The following is a 16,534-nucleotide window of genomic DNA, read 5'->3' on the forward strand; positions in this document are numbered from 1 at the left end:
GCTCAGAAGGACGAATGACGCACAGCTGGGAAAGTGCAAATCCCTCCAAAGCCCAGGCTGACACCTTGAGCATCTGATGTTGGACTAAGCGGGGCGGCAAGACTTCCCTTCTCCTACCTTCCTCGCCCATTCAGCGGCCGCGGGCCGGACGCAGAGGAGGGGTTTCGGCTGGAAGAGGGTTGGGCCTGCCGGAGGGGGGGGGGGGGCGTCACACGGGGATTCTGAAATGGAGCGTTCCACGATGCACCACAGCCTTTTCTCCGCCCCCCACTCCCAATTCCAGCTTTCAGCCTTGGCTCCAGGATCGACCCTTCTGGGCGTCCACAAACCCTTAGGGGAGTCCGAGACAGGAGGACAGCGAAGAGATAAGCCTCCAGACCGACCTTCCCAAACCGGTGGCGGCCCACAGCAGGACGCACCAGCGTGAGCCTCCTGCCAACCTTGTCCTCAGCCTCTCCACTTGGCCACCCGCTCGCGGGCGCGATTCCCGCCGCGCCTTCGACGCCCCTACCTCCCGCCCCGCCTCGGCGCGCGTCCCCCGCGCGAGCCCGCGGGGAAGCTGGGCAGCCGTGGCTTGGCGGACCCACAAAGCCCCCGGCCAGGAGCCGAGCCCCGGGCGCGCGCGGAGCGGGGCGTGGCAGGGCGGGGCGCGCAAGCCGGGCCGGGCCGGGGGTGTCGGATGTCACCCCCAGCGCACACCTCGGCCCGGGGACGGAGGAGCGAACCACTGAGATGCGGAGACCTCCCCGGTCCTAGAGCGGAGCAGGAAGTGTCCCAGGGGAGGGAGCCGGAGGGCTTCGGCCTTTCCTTTTCTCCGCGTCCGGCGGGCTCCAGAGGCAGCCAGGCCTGCACGGCGCGCCAACTGGGACGCGGCGCGGCGGTGAGTGCGGCCCGGGCGGCCGAGGCTTCTGCGGCCCGCGCGCCCGCTCGGCGCCTTCCCGCGCGCCCGGCTCCGCGCTCCCAGGTCCCTTGGCTCCCAGCCCCGCGCGCTCCGGCCTCCCTCCCTTCCCCGAGCCGAGAGGTGAATCTTCGGGCAGGGGCATAGACAACACAAATGTTGTTTTTCAGGCGTCTCCATTTGCTCCTACTTCTTCCCTCCTAAGCGGAGCCCTGGTTTTCTGGATGAGCAGGAGACGGGGTCTCGGCTAGCCAGGAACAGTCTGGCCCTTGCAGAGAACCCGCCTCAGGAAGGACACCCGGGAGACCGCGCTGGAAGGATGAGGAGCTGCTGCCTAAGTCTTCCGCCGCAGCAGGAGGGATTTGAGTTAGACGCTGGGAAGGAGTTCCAGGCTGTGAGGTGAGGAGCCGGGAGCTGGTTAAACTGGAGGCGTGCATGGGTGTGGATGTGTAGGGAGGGAAGAGGGAGAGGGATCTGGAGCTAGGAAAAGCTTGCCCCTTTCCCTGGCACAAAATGCCCATCCCCTTCTCTTTCTGCTAATCCAACTCTGTCCTCCTTATAGAGCTGCTTTAAGTGCGCCCCGCCCCCTACGGGATCCTCCAGGGACCTACGTTAGTTCATTCATCAAGCTTCATTCCTGAGCCTCCTATGTGCTAGATGCCAGGGCGACAAAGAGGAACATGGCTTTCTAGTTAGGGACGATGGGCAGAGCTAGGTGTTTTAGAGTGGACACTGAGGACTTAGGGTGGGGGCACGGGTCCCCTAGCCCTGAGAAATCTAGGGCCCTGTAGGTGTGTGATGGCAGGGAAGGTGGAGTGGATAGGGCTGGGATTGGGTTTCAGATGTAGGAGCAAACACTGGAGGAAATCCATTGGTATTGGTGGGGCAAGTTGTAAGGTGTCCAACCAGATACCCTCAGAGCCCTTTCATACCAGTGTGCATTTATCTTTATGTTGGAGAGCAGAGGTCCAGAGGTTTGGGTTTTTCTGACTGCCATTTAGTGGCATTGTTGCTCTTCTAGCCTCACCTGTCTTCCTGTGAAATGGGAAAGAAGCCTCCATTTTGCACGGAACCCTTGGGGGATGGGTGGGGGCATTGAGCTGTTGGAGGTTAAGGGGCTGGCTTGCTGGGGAGCCTTATAAACCAGATGTGGAGAGTAAGTGACCCTGTCCAAGGATTTCAGAGGCCCGATGGTTGGGGAAGAGTGACCCCATTTGCCCTTCATCTTTTCTGGGACCCATAGTCTGGAATAGTGGCTGCTACTCTATGTTGTTGCTCTATATGTATTCACTGGGGAGGTAGAGGGGCCCCTGAAGTCGTGGAGGCTGTGCTCTGAGCACCTCACCTGTGTCCTGCCTAGGAAAGGCTGTGAGTTGTGCATGGTTTTTCTTATTGTAGATTGAAGATGACAAGAGAAGGCAAAGTGGACATCTTTAAGTACTAGTGTATATTGGAGTTCCCATTGTGGTTCAGTGGTTAATGAATCTGACTAGGAACCATGAGGTTGTGGGTTCGATTTCTGGCCTCGCTCAGTGGGTTAAGGATCCGGCGTTGCGGTGAGCTGTGGTGTAGGTCACAGATGCAGCTCGGATCCTGAGTTGCTGTGGCTGTGGTGTAGGCTGGCAGCTGTAGGTCCGATTAGACCCCTAGCCTGGGAACCTCCATATGCCACGGGTTCGGCTCTAGAAAAAGGCAAAAAGACAAAAATAGATAAATAAATAAATAAAAAATACTAGTGTGTATTTAAATGTTATTGTGTACCATTCAGACTAGTGAGTTGTGCAGAGGCTCCTCAGAGAGTACTGACATTTTTTTTAGTCTTTTTAGGGTAGCACTCGTGGCATATGGAAGTTCCCAGGATAGGGGTCTAATTGAAGCTGTAGCTGCCTGCCTACGCCAGATCCACAGCAACACCAGATCCGAGCGACGTCTGAGCGAGGCCGGGGATCGAACCTGCAACCTCACAGTTCTTAGTCGGATTCATTAACCACTGAGCCATGATGGAGACTCCAAGAGTACTGATATTTTTAAATGCATAGTGTTATTTTCTTCTAGTAAACTCAGGGTGTAGCCACCTCTTAAGATTCCCCATCTCTTGTCTGGGTATCTTCTCTGCTATCTGCTTCATTTTCTGCCTATCAGTGCTTACTCCACTGAGCAAGGCCAATTCTTGCTCTGTGTTGTTCCAGCACTGCTAGTTCACTCTAACTACTGCAGGATGAATTTCTCATCTGGATTCACTTTTGAAGGCTTTTCCTGTGCATGTCTGTCTTTGTCTTTCCAGCTCATTTTGTAAAGGTCTCAAGGACAAGGACGGTGACTTCGGCTCCAAAGCCTCAAGGTAGCGGCCTTCTCATCTTGTCCATATCAGGTCCTTTCCAGGAGGACCTGGCCACTGAAGGTACCACACAGTGTTAATTACATCTCTGTCCTGCATGTGGCCCCATTGGTCTCTTGGGTTGCTTGGAACACCAATGCCACATTGAAATGCAACTGCTTTTCTCCTGGACTCCTTGCCTTGTTCATCTGGTCACCCAGTTAGGGAAATCATAATGATAGTTTTGGAAGTGGGGTCATTCCTTCTCTCCCTTTGTCTAAGGATCATCCACACTGACACTTCTCAAATGTCCTAGGGCTTTTCCTAAGGGCTCCTCTCTGTGGGCTTTGTCACTTTCCCCATCACCACCCCCAAAAAACTACTGCAGGAGACCAGAACATTGAAGCCAGTGATTTCTGTTTGGAAATAGGGTCGTCTTCTGCTGCTGACCCCCATCAAATCCCATCATGCCCACAGCCCTGTGCCCCCGAGTATTGGCTCCGAAGGAAAGTGAGGAGCCCAGGAAAATGAGGAGCCCACCAGGAGAGAACCCTAGCCCCCAGGGTGAGCTTCCCAACCCTGAGTCCTCCCGCCGCCTCTTCCGACGTTTCTGCTACCAGGAGGCGGCGGGCCCCCAGGAGGCCCTGCACCGCCTCTGGGACTTGTGCCGGGGCTGGCTGAGGCCTGAAAGGCATACCAAGGAGCAGATCCTGGAGCTGCTGGTGCTGGAGCAGTTTCTGGCTATCCTGCCCCGGGAGATCCAGGGCTGGGTGCGGGCCCAGGAACCTGAGAGTGGCGATCAGGCTGTGGCTGCTGTGGAGGCACTGGAACGAGAGCCAGGCAGACCCTGGCAATGGGTGAGCAGAGAGGGCTGGGCTGGGCTGGCCGGCAGGTTGGTGGGGAGAGGGAGAGAGTGGGCAGCAGGTGTGGAGAGGGAGGCCACTGTGCTTTGATGATTTGATGGAGTCACACCTCCCTGTGTGGCCAGGGATGAGGAATTCCATCTAGAGCTATGTGCTTCACTTAGGCCCACATCGAAGTTAGGTTTCCCCCAAAAGCAGCTCCCATTCCCTAAAGGCCCTAATTTGTGGTGCAGTTATGTCATCCCCCTTTACAGGCCTGTCCAAAGCTGTGGCTGAGCTAGTGGTAGAGTCAATGGTCAACAGATCCAGGGAGGGAGGAGTTTGCACAGTCTCTGGCACAGTTACTTGTCCTTACCTGGTCAGGGACCTTTTTACTGAGCTCTAAAAAGCCCTGTCTGGGATTGCAGCTCAAGCACTGTGAAGATCCCGTGGTGATTGATGATGCGGACAGCCCTCCAGACCAGGAGCAGGAACGGCTGCCATCAGAACCCCAGAGTGACCTTGCAAAGAGCCTGGACACCCAGCCCATGGCCCTGGCTCAGGGCCCTGGGCTTCCCAGCAGACTCTCGGGACAGCTCAGCGGGGACCCAGGTAGAGTGCCCAAGGGAGTGGGGGAGGGACAGTTATACCTTGTCCTGTGCACTTGACAGTAGCTGTTGACATTTTTAGTTCTTTCCTGCCCCCTAAGTGGCCTTGAACCATTTTCAGAGTCTGGTCCTTCTCTGCTTTTTTTTTTTTTCCCTGGCTGTACCCATGGCAGGGGAGATGTCCAGGCCAGAAATCCAACCCAATCCACAGCAGCAACCTGAGCCACCACAGTGACAACACTGGATCCTTAACCCGCTAGGCCACCAGGGAACTCTGTTCCCTAGGGCAGTTCATTCAGAATCTCATGAGAGTGTCCTCTTCATGGTGCCAAGTCTGCCCAAGGGACCTCTACTATGGCTAGATGTTTCTGAGGCTGTATCATCTCATCTCTTTGAGGCCCTGTCCCAATAGGGCCTATGCAGGGAGCTGAACATGGCCATGTCCCCTTGTCTCTCTGACTCTCTCTTACCCCAGCCAGACAACTCCTATTCTCAGTTTGTTATATTGTTGCAAGGAAATATAAAAATGCTTGTGAGGGAACAGGGTGCTATCTTCAGGGCTTGGGGCATGAATGTGTCCTGGACATGTCTGACTATCTGTATAAAGTGCGCTAATGGTCACAGGCAGGTGGCTTTGACAACAGATACACTTGGCTTTGAATATGCTAGCCATGATCCAGGGCATGCTTCTAAACCCTGCAAGCCTCAGTTTCTGGTGTGTCCAGTAGAGATAATCATTATCTTTATTGGGTTTTTGAGGATTAAAGGATTACAGGCATATATTGGAGATATTGCAGGTTCAATTATAGACTATTGCAATAAAGCTAATATCATAATAAAGTGAGTCACATGAATTTTTTGATTTCCCAGTACATATGAAATTTATGTTTGCTTTGTAGTCTATTAAGTATACAATAGCATTATATTTTTAAAAACAATCTAGAGAGTTCCCGTCATGGCATAGCGGAAATGAATCTGACTACGAACCATGAGGTTTTGGGTTTGATCCCTGGCCTCGCTCAGTGGGTTAAGGATCCGGGTTTGCTGTGAGCTGTGGTGTAGGTCGCAGACGCAGCTTGGATCTGGCATTGCTGTGGCTGTGGGGTAGGCCAGCAGCTGTAGCTCCAGTTAGACCCCTAGCATTGGAACCTCCATATGCCTCAGGTTTGGCCCTAAAAAAGGACAGAAAAGACAACAAACAAAAACAATCTACATACTTTAATTAAAAATATTATAGTCCCCGGTGGCTCAGCAGCTTAAGGATCATTGGAACCTCCATATGCCTCAGGTTTGGCCCTAAAAAAGGACAAAAAAGACAACAAACAAAAACAATCTACATACTTTAATTAAAAATATTATAGTCCCCGGTGGCTCAGCAGCTTAAGGATCTGATGTTGTCACTGCTATGGTGCAGGTCTGATGCCTGGCCCAGGAACTTTCTTTCATACACTGCAGTTGTGGCTAAAAAAAATTTTTTTAATTGCTAAAAAAATGCCAACCATTATCTGAGCCTTTGGCAAGAAGAAATGTTTTTGCTGGTGAAGGGGCTTGCCTCCATGTTGATGGCTGCTGACTTTTCAGGGTGGTAGTTGCTGAAGGTTGGTCTGACTACCAATTTCTTAAAATAAGACAACAATGAAATTTTGCCTCATCAATTGACTCTTCCTTTCATGAATGATTTCTCCTTAGCATGTCATGCTGTTTTATAGCATTTTACCCACAGAACTTCTTTCCTTTCAGAATTGAAGTCAGTCCTGCCATTGCTTTTATCATCTAAGTTCATGTAATATTCTAAATCCTTTATTGTCATTTCTACAGTCTTTGCAGCATTTTCACCAGGAATAGAGTCCATCTCAAAAAACCACTTTCTTTACTCATCCACAAGAAGCTACATCTCATCTGTTCAAGTTTTATCCTAAGATTGTAGCAAATCAGTCACATCTTCAGGCTGCCCTTCGAATTTCTAGTTCTTTTTCCTGTTTCCACCATATCTGCAGTTACTTCCTCCACTGAAGTCTTGAACCCCTCAAAGTCATCCATGAGGGTTGGTATCAACTTCTTCCAAATTCCTGTTAATGTTGTTATTTTGATCTCTTCCTCTGAATCACAAATGTTCTTAATGGCATATAGAACAGTGAATCCTTTCCAGGAGGTTTTCAGTTTACTTTGTTTGGATCCATCAGAGGAATTACTATCTATAGCAGCTATAGCCTAATATAATATATTTCTTAAATAATAAGACTTAAAAGTTGAAACTTCTCTTTGATCTATGGGTTGCTAAATGGATGTTGTGTTAGCAAGGCATGAAAGCATCTCCATCAGAGGCTATTGAAAAAGCAACACTATTTTGAAAGGAATTTCTTCTGAGGATTAGGTCTCAACAGTGGGCTTAAAATATTCAGTAAACCATGTTGTAACCAGATGTGTTGTCATCTAGGCTTTGTTCCTTTTACAGAGCACAGACAGAGTAGATTTAGCATAATTCTACAAGGCCCTGGGAGTTTTGGAATGGTAAATGAGCACTGGCCTCAGCTTTAAGTCACAAGCTGCATTAGCCCCTAACAAGAGTCAGCCTATCCTTTGAAGCTTTGAAGCCAACCGTTGCCTTCTTTTTAGCTGTGAAATTTCTAGGTGGCATTTTCTTTCAATATAAGGCTATTTTGTCTACACTAAAAATCTGTCATGGAGTACCCGTCATGGCGCAGCAGAAACAAATCCGACTAGAAACCATGAAGTTTTGGGTTCGATCCCTTGCCTCAGTTAGTGGGTTAAGGATCTGGTGTTGCTGTTTGCTGTGGCGTAGGTTGCAGACGTGGCTCGGATCCTGCAGTGCTATGGCTGTGGCTAGGCCAGCAGCTGTAGCTCCGATTTGACCCCCTAGCCTGGGAACCTCCATGTGCCACCGGTGCTACCCTAAAAAGCAAAAAAAAAAGAAGAAAAATTTACAGATCTGTCATGCAGTGTAGCTACCTTCATTAATGGTCTTAACTATATCTTGTGGATAACATGCTTCTACATCAGCACTTCCTGCTTCACTTTGTACTTTTGTGTTATGGAGACGGCTTCTTTTCTTCAACCTCATGAGTCAACCTCTGCTAGCTTCAGACTTTTCTGCACTTGTATACCTCTTTCAGCCATCACAGGTAGAAGAGAATTATAGCCTAGCTATGGATTAGGCTTTGGTTTAAGGGAATGTTATAGCTGGTTTGATCTATCCAGACCATCAAAACCATATCATATGACCATATCATCAGTAATGCTATTTCGCTTTCTTATCATTTGTGTGTTCATTGGAATAGCACACTTTTTTTTTTGTTTTTTTTGTTTTTTGGGGTTTTTTTTTGACCATGTGGAAATTTTTTTGACATGTGCAAGTTCCCAGGCCAAGGACCAAACCTATGCAGTAGCACTAGTAACACCGGATCCTTAACCTGCTAGGCCACCAGGGAATTCCTGGAGTAGTGCTTTTAATTTCCTTCAGTAATTTTTGGCTTGCATTTACAACTTGACTGACTGGTATAAGAGGCCTAGCTTTCATCCTGTCTCAGCTTTTTACGTGCTTTTCTCACTAAACTTAACCATTTCTGTCTTTTGATTGAAAGTGAGAGATTTGTGGCCCTTTTCCTTTCACTTGAACACTTAAGAGGCCATTGTAGGGTTATTAATTGGCCTAATTTCAATATTACTGTGTCTCAGAATAGAGAGACCCAAGGAGAGGGAAGGAAGGGAGCAATCAGAACACACACGTTCATCAATTGTTTGCCGTGGTTTATGGTACCCTAAACAATTGCAATGGTAACATCAGAGATCACTGATTACAGAGTACCATAGAAAATATAATAATATGAAAAAGTTTGAAATATGAGAAATACCAAATGTGACACAGTCATTAGGTGAACAAATGTTAGGAAAGTGATGCCAATAGGCTTGCTTAGTGCAGTGTTGCCACAACCTTCAGTTTTTTTTTAAAAAAATGTACTGTCTATAAAGTATAATAAAATGACAAATGCCTGTACACCCATAAAATGTTTAACAGGGCAGCCTGAGCTGCCCATGATTTTTAGTTGAGATAATCATGGGAAAAAATGGTGCTCTCAGGTTGAAGGAGGTGATCTCTAGGGTTTGAGAGTCAATTCGGGTGGACTTGCCACTTTGCACTGTAGTTACAGATGGGGAAAGAAAGTATGGGGAGACCAGGATTACATTCTTAAAATTCACAGGAGTTGTCCTTGACATTGTAGTAAGATTTTCAGTTAAAAAAAAAAAAAAAAAAGCATATTGGCAGTATCTCTGGAGCACTAGGATGCAGGTTCAATTCCTGGCCCCAGGGCAGTGGATTAAGGATCCGTGTTGCCACAGCTGCGTCAAGGTCGAACTGCAGCTCAGATCTGATCCCTGATCCGGAAATTTCATGTGCCATGGGTGGTCAAAAAAGAAAAAAAAGGGCATGTTAAATCTCATTATCTGTGAAACCATACTGATTTCTGTACAGATGAAACTCTCCAACCTTTCCCTGGTTAAAAATCAAGGTAGATGTGCTAAGTTTGTTTGGGGTGCCATAACAACGGCCCATAGTCTGGGCAGCATAAACAACAGAAATTTATTGTCTCATGGTTGGAAGTCCTAGATCATCAGAGTTGGTTTCTCCTAAGGCCTTATTCCTTGGCTTCTAGGTGGGTCTTGTGTCCTCACATTGTCTTCCCTCTGTGTGTTTGTGTCCTAATCTCTTGGTATAAGAGCATCAGTCATGTTGGATTAGGACCCACCTCAATTACCTCATTTTAACTGAATTACCTCTTGAAAGATGTTCTGTCCAAATATAGTCTCATTCTGAAGTACTAGGGGTAGGGGCTTCACCATAGGGATTTGGCAGGGGTGCAGTTCAGCCCATAACCACAATCATTTGCCCAATAAACCATGCATGTGCAAGTAGCCTAGGTGCTGCAGGTTGTTGATGGCCATGAGAGGGCCCTCAGGAGGAAAGAGAGGAGCTTCAGGAACAGTAGCAGCCTACTCTTCCAGGTGAAGTTCTGCGATAAGCCAGCTACCATAGATGGGCTTTGGGTCAAAAACATCAGCTCCTCCATTTCCCTGAGTAGTAATAAATGGACAAAGACGTGAAGAGAGTTAGCTCTTTGGAAGACATTAAATGTTTGGATGTTGTATCGTTGGGAACCACTTCCAGTAAAAGCCGTAAAAGTTCCTCATCTTGAAGGTTTTCCTAAAAATACAGATTTTGTTTAGAGGATAGGAGCTTTTCCAAAGTAATCTTCGCAGTGTCGATGTGCTTATTCGTCATGGTGTAAGGTAGAGTAGGACTGTATTTTCTCTCCCAGGAGGTGGTAGATATGAGAGTAGGATTAGAACATCCCTTTCTCAAATCCATGCCCATCTAGCCTGAACTTCTTATAATAGTGATGAGGCTGTCTCCCATGAGGAAGCCCCACCCCCCACCCAAATGTCACTGCTGGCTGAGCTGGCTCTTGTCTCAGGCTCTTGTTCCAAGTAGCCATACCTGCCCCTGCTCTTTGCTGAAGGCTTTGCATCTCAGGTGGGAACTGTGAGGAACACTTGGTTTCTAGCATTGGCTTTGACACTGATTTTGCATCATGACCTGGGGTTAATCTCCCAAACTTTCTCTAAACAAGAGATGATGGTGTAGTTTTCCAGTTCTTAGTCTGTGAAAGGAGTGCCTTTTGAAATACACCTCATTTTGATGTGGCTGTACCATGAGCCAGGTCTGAGCCAGTGCTAGGCAGGGAAGAGAAATCATATGAGAATATAGCAGAGGCCCTGGTAGCCCAAGATACGGGAGAGTGAGATGATCCCAAGACCATGTCTTTTTTGTGATAGTGGTTAGGGTACCAAGTGCTCTCCCAGGAGCATCTAATAGAGATAATGGCTTTTCTCACGGAGCTTTGCAATTTTTTCTTTTTTTTTTTTTTACAGCTGCACATGCAGTATATGGAAATGCCCAGGCTAGTGGGTGAATCAGAGTTGCAGCTGCAGGTCTTGACCACAGCCATAGCAACACAGGATCTGAGCCGCATCTATGACCTACCCCACAGCTTGTAGCAACGCTGTATCTTAATCCACTGAGCAAGGCCAGGGATCGAATCCCTATCCTCTTGGACACTGCATTGGGTTCTTAAGCTGCTGAGCCATGATAGGAACTCCCAATTTATAAACTTATAGACGTATACATTTGAATGTCCCTGGAGTCCCACAGTAATCTTCATTGCCAACAGCTCTTACTGAACCCTTTACTCCATGGAGCTTCAACCCTTTGTTTCCCTTGTATTGTGAAGGATAAAGTAAGGTCCCTGGACCTACTGGGAGTCACATAGCTAGTTGGTGGTGAACCCAGGCATTCACTGTTAACGCCCCAGTTGACATGTCTGAGAGCAAAGTGACAGAAATCCTTATGGTTTGCAAGTACATTTTATGTGTATCATCTGGTAATCCTCTTTCTTTTTTTGTTTTTTTGTTTTGTTTTTTTGTTTTTTGTTTGTTTGTTTTTTAGGGCCGCACTCATGGCATATGAAGGTTCCCAGGCTAGGGGTTGAATCGGAGCTGCAGCTGCCAGCCTATGCCAGAGCCACAGCAACTCAGGATCCGAGCTGCGTCTACGACCTACACGGTAGCTCATGGCAATGCCGGATCCTTAATCCACTGAGCAAGGCCATGGTTCGAACCCTCAACCTCATGGTTCCTAGTTGGATTCTTTTCTGGTGTGCCACAACAGGAACTCCAGTAATCCTCTTTCTACTGGTGAGAAAAGAGACCCAGGATTTTATGACATATCCTCTTCTGGTCTCTTTCAGTTCTGCAGGATACTTCTCTTCTTCAGGAAGCAAGTTTGAGGGATGCACAGCAGGTGACTGCCCTCCAGCTGCCCCCGGTGAGTGATTTCTGCATGAGTCTTTGAGAATCTCATGTTTGCCTTCTTTGTAAGCTAAGGGGCAACTTTTCAGGACCCCAGTCAGCTTGCTATCTGCCACGTAGGCTGTTCAGCCCTAGCCCAACAAAACTAATACAGGAAGGACATAAGTTTATGATATGCCTTCCTGCATCCCTCCTGCCTTCATAGTCTGGCTGTTCACTGTACTAGCTGCTTGACTGTCACCTTGGGGAGCCTTTGTGCAGACAATGATGGTGAAAAACAAATCCCCCCAAGTCCTCATCTGTTGTCCTCTTGGTATCTTAGGGTTCCTTTCCTGTGGAATAAGGGAGACCGCTCCACTCTTATACTTCACAGAGTATTTTTAATTTAATAATAATTACAGTAGTAACTATTTCAGAAATGATAGGAAATGGAGGGAAAATTACAGATCACTTCAGCATCATCACACAACCAAGTAGTGGGTTTTTAGGGAGTTTCCTCTGTGTTTTTCTCCTGTGTTACCACACAACGCTTACTTTCTCAGCTGTCCTCACCGGATAGGGGGCTGGTCTTGGTCTGGCAGGTGCTCCCACTTACCTCTTTCCAACCCATTTTCTGCCTTCTGTCATGGTTTCTGACCATACTTCTTCATCTTTTCTCCTGTCTTTCTTTCTTTCTCCTTCCTTCCTTCCTTTCTTTCCTCCTTGCTTCTTTCTTTCTTTCACCATACTTCTGCTATATGGAAGTTCCCAGGCCAGGGATCGAATATGAGCTGCAGCTGCAACCTCTGTCACAGTTGCAGCAATGCTAGATCCTTAACCAGCTTGCCACAGCAGGAACTCCCATTTTCCTTCCTAACACTTCCTTTTCCTGGCATGAAATTTAGTTATTATAACATCATCTTCCACAAGAATGGGCTGTGTGTGTGAAAGTGTGGACCTTATTTTGTTACTCGTTCCCTGGCAGGTGGAAGACTGTCTGCTCTCAGCACAATGCATTCTGCAAGACTTCAAACTTGGGGAGTGGAAGGGGCTCAGAAGGGGAAGGAATTAGCCAGGGTACATGGGATGGGACACCTCCATTCCCTCAGTGCTGTACCCATGGGCCCTTGTGCCCAACACATGTGTTAGAGCATCTTTGTACTGTGATGATTTTTGAACACGAATGACCCAAAGAATATGACTCTCATAACCAGTATGACACACAAGGAGATAGTGTGAATTTAATACCTAATGAGCTTTGGCATTCATCTTTGAATTTCTCCAGGTGCTTGTAAATGCCATAGTGAACAGAAGATGTAGTTTGATAAAGGAGTATTATCTTATTACTCTATTGAAGATTGTTTCTGTCTAATGCCCTAGAAGTCACCATCATGAAGATTTTTGTTTTGTTTTGTTTTTTTAAAGTCATTTGGGGAATTTCCTGCTGTGGTACAGTGGGTTAACGATCTGGCTTGTCTCTGTGAAGGCACTGGTTTGATGATCCCAGGCCCAGAGCAGTGGGTTAAGGATTCAGCATTGCTGCAGCTGCAGCATAGGTCACAGCTGTACCTTGGATTTATTTGATCCCTGGCCTGGGAACTTCCACATGCTATGGCGGCAGCCAAAAAAGGGGGAAAAAATCATTTGGAGTTCTCTTGTGGAACAACGTATTAAGGATCCAGCGTTGTGGGTGTATCAGCTCAGGTCCCTGCTGTAGTACGAGTTCAGTCACTGGCCCAGGAACTTCCTCATGTTGTGGGTGCAGCTGAAATAAAAGAACAAAATCATTTGTGGTGGCATATACATAACGTGAAATATACTCTTTTTTTTCTTTTTTGGCTGCACCAGTGGCATATGGAAGTTTCTAGGCCAGGGATCAAATCTGAGCCACAGCTGGGACCTGTGGCACAGCTGGGGCAATGCTGGATCCTCAGCTCTGGCCTGAGATAGAACCGGTACCTCCACAGAGACCAGACAGATCATTAGCCCACTATGCCACAAAGGGAACTCCTAAAATTTACTGTCTTAACCATTTTCAATATATAGTAATGTTTTTATTTATTTATTTATTTATTTATTTATTTATTGTCTTTTCTAGGGCTGCACCTGTGGCATATGGAGGTTCCCAGGTGAGGGGTCTAATCAGAGCTGTTGCTGCTGGCTTCCAGCCTTCGCCAGAGCCACAGCAATGCAAGATCCGAGCTGCGTCTGTGACCTACACCACAGCTCACTGCAATGCCAGATCCTTAACCCACTGAGCGAGGCCAGGGATCAAACCTGCACCCTCATAGTTCCTAGTTGGATTCGCTAACCACTGAGCCACGACAGGAACTCCTACAGTAGTGTTTTTAAGAGTTCAGTAATATTAAATATATTCATTGTTGTGCAATCAGTCTCTAGCATTTATATTCCCAAGCTGAAACTCCTCACAAATTCAGTAATAAACTCAGCATTTCCCCATGTGCCCAGATCCTTGAAATCACCATTCTGCTTTCTCTGATTTAACTACTCTATTTTTTATTTCATTTTATTTATTTATTTTTGTTTTCTTAGGGCCACACCCGTGGCATATAGAAGTTCTCAGGTTAGGAGTTGAATCAGAGCTGCAGCAGCCGACCTACACCATAGCCACAGCAAAACAGGATCCGAGCTGGATCTGCAACCTACACCACAGCTCACAGCAACGCCAGATCCTTAACCCACTGAGCAAGGCCAGGGATCAAACCCGAGTCCTCATGGATACTAGTCAGGTTTGGTTTTAGGTTCAGATTCAGGTTTGTTACTGCTGAGCCACAATGGGAACCTATTTGATCACTCTATTGTTTTTTTAATTTTATGATTTTTATTTCGTCTATTATAGTTGATTTACAGTGTTCTGTCAATTTCTACTGTACAGCAAAGTGACCCAGTATTACATATATACATTTTTTTTTCTTTTCCTCACATTACCCTCCATCACGTTTCATCGCAAGTGACTAGACATAGTTCCCTGTGCTATTCAGCAGGATCTCATTGCTTATCCACTCCAAATACAGTAGTTTGCATCTATTAACCACAAACTCCCAATCCATCCCACTCCTTTCCCCTCCCCCTTGGCAACCACAAGTCTGTTCTCCAAGTCCATGAGTTTCTTTTCTGTGGAAAGGTTCATTTGTGCTGTATGTTAGATTCCAGATATAAGTGATATTATATGGTATTTGCCTTTTTCTTTCTTTTTTTTTAATTACTCAATGAATATTATTACATTTATAGGTTACAGTGATCATCACAACCAAATTTTATAGCATTTCCATCCCAAACCCCCAGCCCATCCCCCACCCCCAACCTGTCTCATTTGGAAACCATGAGTTTTTCAAAGTCTGAATCAGTATCTGTTCTGCAAAGTTCATTGTGTCCTTTTTTTAGATTCCACATGTAAGTGATCGCATTTGATGTTGGTGTCTCATGGTCTGACTGACTTCACTTAGCATGATAATTTCTAGGTCCATCTGTGTTGCTTCAAATGCCATCATTTCTTTCCTTTTATGGCTGAGTAATACTCCATTGTGTATATGTGCCACATCTTCTTTATCCACTTCTCTGTTAATAGTCACTTAGGTTGTTTCTATGTCTCAACTGTTGTATGTAGTGCTGCAGATTTGACCACTCTAAATAGCTCATATAAGTGGAATCACACAGTATTTGTCTTTTCTGGCTGACTTCTTTCACTTAGCATTATGTCCTCGAGATTCATCCATGATGTAGCATGTGTCAGAATTTCCTTCCTTTTTAAGGCTGAGTCATGCGTATGAATAATTTGTTATTTCATTCATTCATAGGTAGACACTTGAGTTGCTGCCACCTTTTGGTTATTGTCAGTAATGCTGCTGTGATTATGTGTGCATACAAAGTTTATGTATTTCTAACGTTTTTAGATAATTATAGATTCACATGTAGTTCTAAGAAATAACAGATTCCTTGTACCTTTACACTAAATGATAACATCTTATAAAAATACAGTACAGTATCATAACCAGCATAGTGACATTGATACATACAGGATACAGATTGTTTACTTCATCAGAGAATCCTTTATGTTGTGTTTTATACTCCTCTTTCACTCCATGCTCTTGTCTGTCTCTGGCAATCACTAATCTGTCCTACATCTCTGTAATATTGTCATTTCAAGAAAATTATATAATATGTAACATTTGGAATTGACTGTTACCATGATTCTGAGGAGATTCAACCAGGATTTTGCATATACCAGTAGCCCATTCCTTTTTGTTTGTTTTTCACCACATGTGCAGCAGCTTGATATGATATCTCAGTTCCCAGACCAGGGATTGAACCTGGGCCTCAGCAGTGAAAGTGCCAATTCCTAGAGTTCCTGTTGTAGCTCAGTAGAAATGAAACTGACTAGTCAGGAGGATGTGGGTTTGATCCCTGACCTTTGCCTAGTGGGTTAAGGATCCTGCATTGCCATGAGCTGTGGTGTAGGTCACAGACTCAGATCTGGAATTACAGTGGCTATGCCATAAGCCAGTAGCTACAAATCTGATTTGACCCGACCCCCAGCCTGGGAATTTCCATATGCCACAGGTGCCTCCCTAAAAAGCAAAAAACAACAATAACAAAAAAGTAAAAAATGCCAATTCCTAACCACTAGACCACTTGGAAACTCCCAATAGTCTATTCCTTTTCATTGCTGAGTAGAATTCTTTGGTATGGATATATCACAGTTTGTTTAGTTACTCATCTGTTTTTGTTTTTTTCTTTTTGCCACATTCAGGGCATGTGAAAGTTCCTGGGCTAGGGATTGAACCCTTTTCACAATAGCAACCTGAGCCACTGCAATGACGACACCAGGTCCTTCACCCACTGTACCACAAGGGAACTCTTCGTTCATCTGTTGAAAGACATCTAGGTTGTTTCCAGTTTGGGACCTTTTTGCATAAAGCTACTGGTGCTGACATTTGCATACAAGTTTTGTGTGAACATCAGTCTTTGGGATAAATGCCTAGCC

The 16,534-nt window shown here is 46.3% G+C and overlaps 1 protein-coding gene across 18 annotated transcripts in view; it reads left to right on the plus strand.

Moving 5' to 3' along the window:
* The first annotated feature begins 216 nt into the window (after nucleotides 1–216).
* Nucleotides 217–16,534, plus strand: part of ZNF496 (zinc finger protein 496) — a 44,048-nt gene continuing 27,730 nt past the window's right edge. For 2 of the 18 annotated variants that reach the window (XM_085012224.1, XM_085012231.1), the window contains exons 1-6: nucleotides 217–423; nucleotides 1,069–1,297; nucleotides 3,183–3,299; nucleotides 3,646–4,072; nucleotides 4,486–4,669; nucleotides 11,490–11,566. In XM_085012224.1, the coding sequence (XP_084868350.1) occupies nucleotides 3,683–4,072; nucleotides 4,486–4,669; nucleotides 11,490–11,566 (651 nt within the window). In that variant the 5' untranslated portion in view covers nucleotides 217–423; nucleotides 1,069–1,297; nucleotides 3,183–3,299; nucleotides 3,646–3,682. Of the gene's footprint in view, nucleotides 424–802; nucleotides 965–1,068; nucleotides 1,298–3,182; nucleotides 3,300–3,645; nucleotides 4,073–4,485; nucleotides 4,670–11,489; nucleotides 11,567–16,534 lie in introns of those variants that run through there. The other 16 variants (XM_085012234.1, XM_085012239.1, XM_085012225.1 and 13 more) reach the window with 10 other exon arrangements.

This window comes from Sus scrofa, chromosome 2, assembly GCF_054392235.1.
Source record: "Sus scrofa isolate SSC_HxYL_T2T_F1_AM1 chromosome 2, Sscrofa_HxYL_maternal_Yorkshire_Landrace_v2.0, whole genome shotgun sequence".
Taxonomy (NCBI): Eukaryota; Metazoa; Chordata; class Mammalia; order Artiodactyla; family Suidae; genus Sus; species Sus scrofa.